A 12,593-nucleotide genomic window follows, 5' to 3' on the forward strand; every position below is an offset into this window, starting at 1 on the left:
GCTAGGATCGCTGTTTTCCAAAATTTAATTCCATCGGGTACGTTTCTTTGATTTCAAATTTTCTGATCTAGTAAAGTTGATTTGACACAAAATAATTTTTTTAATATTTTACGATTCATTGAACTTGCTAAAAAAACTTTGAAACTTTCATTTTTAAACCGAAAAACTTTCGAAAAATCAATTTACAACGTTGCCAAGTTTTTTCCAATCAATATCCAGTTACTGCCTGCATTCGCCGAGCAGCAAATCCAAAAAAAAAACAACAAAAACAAACTCGAAAAATTTTCCGATTCCTCCGAATTTGCTTTGCAATTTGCAACATTTTTGTAAGAATTTGTCTGTTTTTACGTTCGCAAATAGTTATTTCGAGTCATAATTCATCATCACTTTCATCTTTATTTAACGCCGAACATGCCAATTTAATACATCACGATGGTCGTAAGAGTAGAAAACCTGAGTAAAATCGCCGAAGAATTGGAACGCCAGGAAATCATCGTAAGTGCTTTTTCTTCGATCAAATACCACTTTATCATCTCGTATATTAATTCTCTCACGTTTACAACAGAACGCTGGTGCTTTATCGAATACCGAATATGCTAAACTACTCGCCATTTACCTTTACAAGAACGATCTGTGAGTATTTCCCCATCGCAACGAAACCGAAAATCGCATGTTTCGATCTCACATTGTTGCTTCTTTGTGCAGAATCTCAGCTAAATTTTTATGGAAACGGATCCCTTTAGCTACGAAGAGCGCTTTGACGGAACTCGAGTTCATTTGGAGAGTCGGTAAAGCGATGAGAAAACGTGATTATCCGGAGGTCTATACAGCTTTACGTTTTTCATGGTCTGCAGAAATAATGCCCATTATGCAAATGGTCGAAGGTTCGTATCGAATTACTGATCGTTGTCTCTACGGTTACGATATCGTGAAAATATATATCTTTATCTTTAACATGTTTATTTATTCGCAGAGGAAATCCGCAAAAACACGGTTATCTTGATCGGTAAATCGTATTCATCGTTGGCTCTCAGCACGTTGGGCAAATACGTCGGTTACGATGTTCAAAATACGAAAAATCTCGCCACTCAGCACGGTTGGACTTTCGACGATACTTATGTTTTTCCTACTCCTGTAGCCGAAGAAGTACAAGATAATCGTGGCGATTTCAACGCCTTCAAAAAACTAACCGATTCTATTTCGTTTTTAGAAAACTAATTGTTAAGAATACCAACTATTGTTCCCTATTTCTCAGGTTTCGCATTTTTAATGAAATTTGATGGAAATTAAGTCAGCGTATGTAACTGATGTACTATAATTATTTATGAGATTTGTTTATGTATATTTTCTATTGTACATTTTGGTATTAAAATTTTATTTTCTCGTATTATTCGTGTTTACTTACTTTTAAAAGAATCAAATGAAGAGTATATTGTGTATTGATTTGATTATTATCTCATCGATGTGAAGTGTTACTATATAAAAATAGAACATTGAATCCGAAGAAATTATTCTCAAGTAATTCTAGCATCAGAAAACCTGCAACGTCAACACCACAGCACAAATTTTGTCTGGGTTATGAATTTTTTTCGTTGAACATTTCAACCTGATCATGAATTGTGAATTTGACTTAAATATTTGTATTCTTCGAGCATCAAAAAATAACGTTTATTTACAATCAAATACACCTGTACAATAATTTAAAACAATATACAGCGTTATTAAAAAACATATCACAGAAATTGCGAACTATGTAATACGTAGAATTCACACATAATAATACCTTTGATATGTGATAAACTGAGTTCACCTAGAAAAAAAAACCTACCAAGTCAAAATGACGGCAACACATCAATAAAAATCGCTCACGAAAACTGAGTCATATTTACCACTAACACGTCTCTATTATAGCTCACAAAATAACATGTAAATCCTCTACTTGGGGGAAAAACAGAACTACATGAATAATAAAAAAAGATTTCCTGTACTGTAATCGTGTTTATCAGCTTGATATGGAACCAATGAACGTGTACGGTAACTCCACCAATATTACTAGTAGGTATTTATCCAAACTGACATATCGTCACAATTTAGGCATCTCTATAACGACCACATTGAGCCATAAACGAGGAGCGTTGGTATGAAAAACAAGCCATTAAACGTGCGAGCTCGCGACGTTTTATGGTGTAAAAGTGTCGATATTACGTTATGAGGGATGTCTTTTGATACCTCTAGGGAGATATTTGCTATATCTTGAAGGATACCGATGAAGGATTTCGTTTATCGTAAATTCCGTTCGTAGAAGATGCTGTTGGTAATCGATGCATTTATGTGAGGCGAACATGGTCCATCGTAGTACGAAATTATTACTTATTACATCGTGTATGACTATTTTTAACCTAATGGTGGCCCATTCAACGTAGGTAAGTATCAGATTTTCTTAGAAGTTCGTTCGCCTTGGAAACGAATACGTTTGTACTAACGATAAGTACATACAAGTATTCTATTTCAGGTCTTTATCGGTTCGGTTTGCTGTTCAAAAATACAACCAATATGAATATTAATGGATATAAAATGATAACTTTACTAAATTACAGGGCTCGTGCTCAATTCTTTCACAAAAAAAGGAACTCTTGGTAACTAAAAAAGCTCGAAAAAGCAACTGAAAAATAACCAAAAAGGTGGCAAAACTTGAAATTAAAAAAAAAAAACATTTTAATGTACCTAGAGAAAAACGGTCAAAAAAAATAGAAGTTGTGATTTTCAATTTCGAGAAATTGGACCAATTTTGCAACTTTTCTGCAAGATTCGGGAGATTTAAAAAAAAAATACTTTTCAGACATTTTGCTAAAGGGTGAGAATTTTTATAAAAAAGGAAGAACAAGAGTGCGAATACTATGAAAATTTTACAAAAATATCAGACCTTTTATTAGGAAATGAAAGGTCAGAAAAATACCTATTTTTTTCGCAATTTCTGCCAAAAAAAAACAAAAACAAAAACAAAACTTGGACTATTTTAGAAAAAATGTGAAACTTTGGAATATTTTCTAAAAAAGTAGTCGGTTTGCTAAAAAGCAAGAATTTTTGAGAATTTTTGACAAAATGCAAGATTTTTTGGAAATTTTTGGCAAAAAAGCCAGAATTTTGGAAATATTGAAAAAAATGCAAAATTTTGACCATTTTAGCAAAGGGGAAAAAAGATGAACCTTTTCAGCAATAATTTTGCTAGAATTTGAGTTTTTGTTAATTTTTTGCAAAAAATAAGACATTTGACAATTCTTTTAAAAAAACAAATTTATGGCAATTATTGGTAAAACAGATTCTTTTTTTCAATAAAATTTTGGTCAAAAAGGCGAAAATTGTTGACAATTTTAAATAAAAAGTGGTATATTTTGAATTTTCTGCAGAAATTGGCAATCATTGCAACGATTTTCTAAAAGCCAAAAACTTTTGAAAAATTTTGAAAAAGTGAGAATTTTGTCAATTTTAGCAAAAAGCAGGATCATTAATCAGGTAATTAGGAGCCAAAAAATAATGTATTTTGGCAGTTCCCAGAAATACGAGACTTTTGAACAATTTTTGAAAAAGAGTGAGACTTTTTGGAATTGTCTGCAAAAAGACTATACTTTTCAGCCATTTTGCTAAAAAACAAACATTTTTGACTTTTTAGAAAAAGTGAGAATTTTTTACCAAAAGCAAAGTTTTGGACAATTTCAGCAAAAGGAAAGGCTTATTTGGCAATTTCGGGCAAAAAAGCTGAACTTTTGGACAATTTTTTTAAAATTTTTGGAAAAAAGTAAAATTTTTAGCAACTTTGGTAGAAAGCGAGAGTTTTTGTCAATTTTTGGCAAAAAACAATACTTTTGACAATTTTGGAAATAAAAACAGGGCTTGGTGGCAACTATTGGAAAAAATACTTTTTTGCAACAATTTTCCATTATTTTACAAAAATTTGACTTTTTTCCCAATTTTTTGCAAAAAGCAAAATTTTGGAATTTTTTGCAAAAAGACGACAATTTTTAGCTAATTTGCTAAAAAACAAAAATTTTTGTCTTTTTTGAAAAAGTGAAAATTTTTTTAAAAAAGCAAAGTTTTGACAATTTTGGCAAAAAGCAACGGCTTATTTGGCATTTTCCGCCAAAAAAGCTGCACTTTTGGACAATTTTTTTGAAAAGATAGATTTTTTGAAATTATTGGAAAACAGTGAAATTTTTAGCAATTTTGGTAAAAAGCGCGAGTTTTTGTCAATTTTTGGCAAAAACAAAATATTTTTGACAATTTTAGCAATAAAAACAGGACTTGGTGGCAATTATTGGAAAAAATATACCTTTTTGCAACAATTTTTCATTAATTTTACAAAAATTCGACTTTTTTGTCAATTTTTTGAAAAAAGCAAAATTTTGGAATTTTCTGCAAAAAGACAACAATTTTCAGCCATTTTGCTAAACAGCAAAAATTTCTGTCATTTTTGAAAAAACGAGAATTTTTGACAAAAACAAGATTTTGGCAATTTTAGCAAAAGGATCAAATGCTTTTTTGGCAATTTCCAGCAAAAAGGTGAAACTTTGACACAATTTTTCAAAAAAATGGAAATTATTTGGAACTTTTGGAAAAAAACGGAATTTTTAGCAATTTTTGACAAAAAACAAAACTTTAACAATTTCAGAGATTAAACAAGACTTTTTGGCAATTATTGGAAAAATAAAAGTACCCTCTTTTTTGCAATTTTTGGTCAAAAAACGAAAATTCTGGACTATTTTTCAAAAAAAGAAGGACTTTTTGGAATTTTTAGCAAAAAAAAACAGGCCACTTTTTTGAAAAACTGAAAATTTTTGAGAATTTTTTCGGCAAAAAGCGAGACTTTGACAATTTCTTGGAAAACATTGGTAAAATAATGGTCCTTTTTTTTACAATTTTTATCGAAATAGTGAGACTTTTTGGCAACTTTTGACAAAAGCGATACTTTTGGGTAGTTTTAAGAAACAAATTTGTGAATTTTTGGAATTTTCTGCGAACCGCAACGCTGAAAAGCCAATGTATTCAGCTGGAAAATAATAAAAATGCAGTGAATGCTTTCAAAAATTATCCACTCGATGATATTACATATTATCATTTTTCATTTTTCTTCAAGAAGCATAAGAAAATTAAATTTTTGGCAATTTTCAAAAAAAAAAAAATTAAAACGAAGTCACTTTTAAGAACTTTTTTAGTAGAAAAATAACCGAGTACGAGCCCTGAACTTACAACAATTAAGCGAATATTTACCATCGTTTCGATTTTCAGAGCCTTTCTCGTAGCTACTTTGATTCGATGTCCAGGACAATCTAAAACTTCTTTGATGCATTTAGCCTTACAACACAACTTACAAAACTTGTATTCGCACTTCAATCCCTGAAAATACACCAAAAATCGAATCAAAATTTTTTCTTCAACCTCGAATAATTAATCAATAATTAGGCAACGTCTCTTACCACAGGATTTTGGCAAATCGCACACGAAATGTAATTCCTTCTACAATTCGGATTAGCCGAAGACTTCTTAGCCATCTTCTTTTGCTTCTTCTTCGAAACACCCTCGGAATCTTCCGTATCACCTTCGAGTTCTCTTTTCGAACTCGACTGGACATTCTGCAAAATGAATCGATTTTTAAATGATGCAAAAAAAACAAAAGGGTATTTGAACTCTCGTAACAGCGATAATTACTTCTTTTTCGTTCGTTCCGTTGAGTCTCTCCTCTTTAGCTCGGTTACTTAATCGCAGCATTTTTTCCAGATGTAATTCGGGTGCCATTCGAACCCACGGTTGGCATATCCACGGAGGTAGATGAACGTTACAATCGTCTAAATGAAGGTAAAGTAAAATGAAACGATATTTTAGAGCGAATCTCGATTACCATACGAGAAGTAATTATTACGATACGGTTTGGCTTTTGTATGCGGATTAGATTCGCTTTTATAGATTCGTTCGCGTGTTTCAAGTTGCGACTAAAAAGGCTGTTATTGGTACGTGTTCAAAAGTCATCAACCTTTGTTGCTAATGAATTTCCTGACGCAACATGTACACTTACGGTTTATACGTACACGGTTACAGGAATAGAATTCACTTTGTTTGATTTTACGCGGTGTTTTTTCCCCCTTCGATGATGTAATATCAAATTATCAACGTACCAGAAACGTTATTATTACTCCACGATGCTCCGTTCTGATGAAGAGTTTCGAAACGTTCTTTGATCTTCAAAGTCGTCTCCAAAAAAGTATCTTTATTTTTACCCAATGCAATACCTTGTCGTAAGTCTTCGTTTTCTGAAACGGCGAATCTGAAAACATGGTTCAAAAATATAGAATTTCTCTCTAGTAGATATTTTGATCAAGAATTTCTCTATGGGAACTTACATATGATGAAAAAGTTTAAACAAATGTCCTCTAATGTAAGATAAAGGACAAGGGTGTAAATCGGTGAGTTTCAGGTATTCTAAGGCTACTTCCCAAACTGGCACCAGGGTTCCTTCGAATAGAGCCGGATTGTAGAGAATACCTTCGGCAGACATAACTCCTCGACAACCAGTTTCGTTTATACATCTCCAGATATCATTCAAACATTGTATATTTCCATTGGCTATCACAGGTATGCTGACTGCTTCTCTGTAAGGGAAAAAAGTGCAAGTTTTTAAAAGCTCAGCATATATCTACGGGGATGAGGTGTTTCGAGACGAGTGTAGAATATTTTGCATGGTAATAAAATCACACAAATTGCCAAAGATTAATCTGAGTCGCAGAACCTAAAGTTTAGGAGCTTCAAACAGATTATCAACTCCTCTAGTTTTCGAAGAAAAAAAACAGTGAGTAGGGTGTGCATCTATAAAAGTCGGATTTACCATTTTTGTGATCCATTTGATCTATTTTGATACAAATTTTCGAGATCTTTTAGTGTTTGTTCAAATCCATTTTCTCCACTGATATTTTTGGACAAAATGAAAAAAATCGAAATTTGCTGGAGACTCCAGAACTGTTCGAAACCATCACTAATCGACTCAGGAGATTGAAAATAAGATACAAACCAAATTTCAGGATTTTACGTCAATTTAATCAAATTTTCATTTTTTTTTACGAGAAATAAGTAGATATTTAAGCTAAATTTTGAGTTTTTAAAAATTCGCCAAAAATCAGAAAATGAATTTCAACACTTGACATTTTTACTGCTGGTGTATTTTGGGATCCTCTTTCATTTCCTGTTTGTCTGGTTTAAAAATTTATTGCATAGATACAAAATTGAAGGAGATACGATTGATCAAAATTTTCAAAATTCTCCAGCCCCTTCAATTTTGAGTATAGGCGGAGACATTAAAATTTCTAAACATCTTCAAATTTTGCATTATTCAATTTTCTAAACATTTAAACCGCCTCAATTTTGAGTTTATTAGGCCACTTAAATACATCCAAACTTGAAAAATTTAGAATGCTCTACAAAAAATCCCAAGTTTAGGTAAGTGTATATTTTGCCTACATTTAAAATTGAAGGCGCCGAAGCACTTGGAAAATTCAATGTACAACTTGTAAAACTTTTATTGCTCTATAAAAACAGTCATGATGAAATTTTGCCCATGTCTAAAATTGAAGGTGCTACATTCCGGTTTTTCAAATCAATTTTTCTCATCAAAAAATTCAAAAATTTCAACAAAAACAAGACTTTTTTAGAGTTTTGTCAAAAAAACAGTAATTTTGGCAAAAAGTGAGACTATTTTAGACATAGACATTTTTGCCAAAAACAAGTTTATTTGGAAAATTTTGACCAAAAAAAAAAAACAAGACTTTACAAGACTTTTTAGCAAGTTTTATCGAAAAAACTCGGAAATCTTCTGTAATTTTAAAAGAAGGACTGTTTTGTAAAATTTTGACAGACATCAAGAAGCCAAGACTTCATTGCAATTTTTAGTCATTTTCGATTTTCCAAAACGGTTAGTTGTGATTTTGAGTCAGTCTGCAGCCTCCATCAGAATTTTTGAATTTTCCAACTTTTGAAAAAACTGTCATATAATAGTCAAAATTGAATACAGCAACCATAAATTCAAATATTTCATTTTTACGATTTTTAAGCAATTTTTGAAAACTTTAATTCAATCTATTTTACATGAAAAACCCCAAAATCCAAAATTCAAAATTTATCCAAAAGTCCAAAAGTAGGTATTGCTTTTTTAACAGAAATCTCCAAAAAGTCTCACATTTTCACTAAAAAGATGGAAAAAAGTCTCACTTGTTTGACAAAAATTGCGAAAAAATATTATTTTTTTTGGCGATAATTCACCAAAAGTTTTGCTTTTAGCTTAAATTGTTGAAATTTTGCGTTTTACTAAGAAATGACAAAAAAGAACCCCTCCCTTTTGAAAAATTATTTTCCCAAAAAATTCCGGTAGTCATCAATAATTTTCCAAAAATGGGTCAAGTGTTTCGTTTTTTTTGAAAAAATTGTTAAAAAGTGTCTTTTTTTCCAAATATACTAAAAAAATGTCTCTTTTTTCCAAAAATTGACCAAAAGTTTCGCCTTTTTACAGAAATTTCCAAAAATTAAAACTTTTTTGACATAACAGAAAACAAGACTTTTCAAGGCAATTCAGACAGAAGACAATATTCTAGCAAATTCTGAAACTTACTGACAATTTTTTTTTTGGAGGAACCGGGGAAAGGACTTTTTTTGGGCAATTTTACCAAAAAAACAGGAATTTTTGACAGAAATGAGGACTTCTTGGCAATTTTGGCAAAAAATGAAAATTCCTGACAATTTCACAAAAAAACATAAGCTCAACTTTTTTTTGATAGAAATGAGAGCTTTTTAATAATTTTGGCAAAAGATGAAAATTCTTGGCGTTTTTTAACCAGGACTTTTTTGGGCAATTTTATCAAAAACAGGGCTTTTTTGACAGAATTGAGAACTTTCATTTTGTCAACAATCAAGTGACACTTTTTGACAATTATGACAACAAATGAGGATTTTTTTGAGAACTTTGGCAAAAACAGGACTTCTTATGTCTTTTTATTAGACAGAAAACGGAACTTATTTTAGACAATTTTGGCAAAAAGCAAGTCTTTTATTAGGCAGTATTGTGCAAAACAAAACTTTTGCTAAACAATTAGGACTTTTCGACACAACTTTTGGAAATTTAACCAAAAACTGAAACTTTTTTCGGCAATTTTGGCGATAAACAGGACTTTTAGACAGCTGGGTAAGGCACAAATCAATACTTTTTGGATAACTATGCAAAAATACATTCACTAATTTTGAGATAGATTGGAATTTCTAGACAATTTTAATTAAAAACAGGACTTTTTCGATAATTTAAAACCGGATTTATCCCACAATTGAAGTAAAAATCAGTATTTTTTGAATTTTTTTTGGGGAGGAGGAGGAGGGGTTTTGGACACACGAGCAAAAATAAGTACAAAAGTAGGAAAAACGGGATAAGCAGGCAGAACTCACAAAGGAACCTCTTGAGGTGTCCGCTTCCGATTTGAACAGGACTGCGATTTTTTCCTAGTCTAAAACCCCCAAAACCAAATTTTCAGCTGCCCAAGTTCATTTTTAGATTTTTGGCGAATTTTTGAAAATTCAAAATTGAGTGTTTTTGGTGATTTATACTTTTTTCAAAAAAGTACGTACATGATCTGTAAAAATGATCAAAAGAAATCCTAAAACTGATATTAATTCCCCAAATCCAAATTTCGCCATTTCCAACCATTCTGGAGCCTCCAAGGCGATTTTTCAATTTCTCCAGAATTTTGAATTTGCTCCAGAAGGCGTGAATATGAAGTTGGGCAGGTAAAAATCGAGTTGTGTGTTATACTCGACCTGTTTAACGAATTTATCCACATTTGAGTCGATTCTGGAGGGGATACCTCAAGAGTGGTTTTTTGAGCAGCTTTTTTCATAATAAAAATATCCAAAAATTAAAGGGAGGCCCCAGAAAGGCTGGAAATGGCGAAATTCGCTCTCGTGGGGTTATTTCATGACAAAATACTGCGATTCGCGCAAATTTCAAAAATTGTCTCGCAAACGGGAAATTTTTGATTTTTGAATATTTTTATTTTGAAAAAAAGCTGGTCAAAAAACCACTCTTGAGGTGTCCCCTCCAGAATCGGCTCAAATGTGGATAAATTCGTTAAACAGGTCGAGTATAACACACAACTCGATTTGTACCTGCCCAACTTCATATTCACTCCTTCTGGAGCAAATAAAATATTCTGGAGAAATTGAAAAATCGCACTGGAGCCTCCAGAATGGCTGAAAATTGCGAAATTTGGATTTGGGGAATTAATATCAGTTTTAGGATTTCTTTTGATCATTTTTACAGATCATGTACGTACTTTTTTGAAAAAAGTATAAATCACCAAAAACAGTCAATTTTGAATTTTCAAAAATTCGCCAAAAATCTAAAAATGAACTTGGGCAGCTGAAAATTTGGTTTTGAGGGTTTTAGACTATGCTCTTTCCAAAAATCGCAGTCCCGTTCAAATCGGAGGCGGGCACCTCAAGAAGTTCCCTTGTCAGAAGTAGGACAAGAAAAAAAATAATGTAAAATCTGAATGTTTGAGGTACATGTATACATAATTACCGATTAAATTGACAACTTTATGAAATTCTTCGGTTTTGGAATGAAAATTTAAAGTTTTCCTGACATTTCCATGACTTTTCCAGAAGGGTGAAATTACCTAACTTTTCCCAATCTTCCAGTTGTTCCAGGGAATGACGAATGAGTACCTCGTAGAACCTTTTGAAAATATCAAAGCACTTCAAATTTTGTATTTTTCAAATTTACAAGATTTCGAGCACCTTCGAAGTTCTAGAGGGGGAATTTCCGAAAAAATCGTGGTTTATTAGCACCAACGCTTCCCAACCAGTTTTGGGGAAAATGGCCCACTTTTCACAATACTTAATTTTGATCAAGTTGTCCAAATCCAATTTTTTTGCTTGACTTTATTTTTACATCCACTAATTTTTAAACAGGTGATTATGACCCAAAAATCGGAACCACTGTGTTCCAAAGTATGTTCTCAGTTTCAGAAACGATATTTTTTGATGTTTTGATATCTATAATTAATTGAAAATATTTGAGAAGGAAAAAATTTTCAAAAAAAAATGCAATCAAAAATAAACAATTTTTGAACTTTTAATCGCTCAGCAGTATCCTAAAAGTGGTCTTGCATTTTGATGGCAGTCGCCCAGATCGAGTTGCAATTGGGTAATTTTTCCCAAAACAGGTTGGGTAAGGACTGGAGCGAATAAATCACAATTTTTTTTAAAATACCCCCTCTCTGAAGACTCGTATCTCCCCTCTTAGAGCACCTCCGGAGCTGACGTTTTTTCTGGTAGATTTTCAACTCAAAATGAAGGTCTTTGCTGAATTTAGTCAAGCTCCTACAATTTTGTAGGTAGGCTAAAGTTGAAAAAAATATTTTCCATGCTGCTTTCAAGTTTCTACATGACTCAAGCAGATTTTAATCTATCTGTGATTAAAAAATTGATTACCAAGCAAAACATTCGATACTCGTCCCAAACCACCAAAAAGGCACTCATCCTTCAACAAAATAATATCAAACCATCACTTACCTAATAGCTTTAATATGAGACCAGCTAGCCACCCCGGTCAGCGGTCCCTTCTGTTCTCTAGTCCTTCCATGAACGGTCAACATTTGACATCCGGCCTCTTCCAGCATCTTGGCATACTTGACCGATTTCTCGATCTCCGGGAAAACTCGAATCTTACAACTCACCGGAGTACTGATATTCTTACGTAGCGTGCTAACTGCAAAATGAACGAAAAAAAATCGTAAAAAAAGGGCAAAGAAAACCCGACATAAATAAAATATAAATCTACAAAATGCCACACGCTATGCCTGCCTATGCCATCGACACGTGTCAATTCGCATGATAGACGGATTTGGAGCACATCGCGGGCGGAAACACCATTTTCCTAATACATAAGTAATAATTCTCGCTATATAGACGAGTAATTTCCACCGTGTAGGCATAAGCAGAAGAAAACCTACACAGACACGTCGAAAAATACACATTTACGCTAAATCCTCGTCATTTTCACATTTTCACACGCACGCAATCTCTTAACACGTTTTGCCGAGCACTTGAGCAGAAATTTTCGCCTAAAAAGTGAGACGACGTAGTACTCGAAAGTACTTCGCCAATTTTCATAGCACAAAAAAAACCACGAGTGCTTTTTAAAACACATAAACGCTTCTCATCGTTTGTGGTGAGTCTTTACGTCAAAGTTTCCTCTACTAAATTAAGTACGGTTTTACTTTTACGTTGGCTGGCTGGTGTTGGTGCAGTGCAAATCCACCTACCTACATCAATTAGTTCCGGTTCTTGATTCTTCCCTCTATTTAAACGTCTCTTCCTTCTCTTTTTCTTTTCTATTACGTAAATCGAAAAAGGTACTTTTTAATGAAATATGCCAACGAATATGTCGCCCTAAGGTTTTGCGAAAGTGATTTTTTTTTTTTCAAACGGGATTCGGATAGAGGTAGATAAGCCGCGTATATCTTTTTACCCTTGAACGAGGTATCCCGTTTGAAGGGAATTTTATT

The 12,593-nt window shown here is 32.7% G+C and overlaps 2 protein-coding genes across 4 annotated transcripts in view; one reads left to right on the top strand and one right to left on the bottom strand.

Moving 5' to 3' along the window:
- Positions 1-257: 257 nt before the first annotated feature.
- On the top strand, positions 258-1,387 carry CSN8 (COP9 signalosome subunit 8). The gene is made up of 4 exons (XM_065370469.1): positions 258-495; positions 566-633; positions 706-884; positions 974-1,387. Exons 1-4 carry the CDS (start codon positions 433-435, stop codon positions 1,216-1,218), a joined length of 555 nt encoding a protein of 184 aa, XP_065226541.1. The 5' UTR covers positions 258-432; the 3' UTR covers positions 1,219-1,387.
- A 265-nt stretch (positions 1,388-1,652) lies between these two features.
- Dus1 (Dihydrouridine synthase 1) overlaps positions 1,653-12,593 on the bottom strand; it is a 47,948-nt gene continuing 37,007 nt past the window's right edge. For all 3 annotated transcript variants that reach the window (XM_065370473.1, XM_065370476.1, XM_065370474.1), the window contains exons 4-10: positions 11,599-11,794; positions 6,393-6,641; positions 6,168-6,316; positions 5,704-5,840; positions 5,472-5,627; positions 5,266-5,391; positions 1,653-2,532 (exon numbers count right to left, since the gene is read on the bottom strand). In XM_065370473.1, coding sequence (XP_065226545.1) covers positions 2,509-2,532; positions 5,266-5,391; positions 5,472-5,627; positions 5,704-5,840; positions 6,168-6,316; positions 6,393-6,641; positions 11,599-11,794 — 1,037 coding nt within the window. In that variant the 3' untranslated portion in view covers positions 1,653-2,508. The remainder of the gene's footprint in view (positions 2,533-5,265; positions 5,392-5,471; positions 5,628-5,703; positions 5,841-6,167; positions 6,317-6,392; positions 6,642-11,598; positions 11,795-12,593) is intronic.

The sequence above is a fragment of the Planococcus citri genome, chromosome 1 (assembly GCF_950023065.1).
Source record: "Planococcus citri chromosome 1, ihPlaCitr1.1, whole genome shotgun sequence".
Lineage (NCBI taxonomy): Eukaryota > Metazoa > Arthropoda > Insecta > Hemiptera > Pseudococcidae > Planococcus > Planococcus citri.

Excerpts from the sequence above, each read along its gene's own strand:
- CSN8 (XM_065370469.1), top strand. The coding sequence starts at position 433 with ATGGTCGTAAGAGTAGAAAACCTGAGTAAAATCGCCGAAGAATTGGAA. Across the intron at positions 496-565 it reads TGGAACGCCAGGAAATCATC|AACGCTGGTGCTTTATCGAA; the intron begins GTAAGTGCTTTT and ends CGTTTACAACAG. Across the intron at positions 885-973 it reads CATTATGCAAATGGTCGAAG|AGGAAATCCGCAAAAACACG; the intron begins GTTCGTATCGAA and ends ATTTATTCGCAG.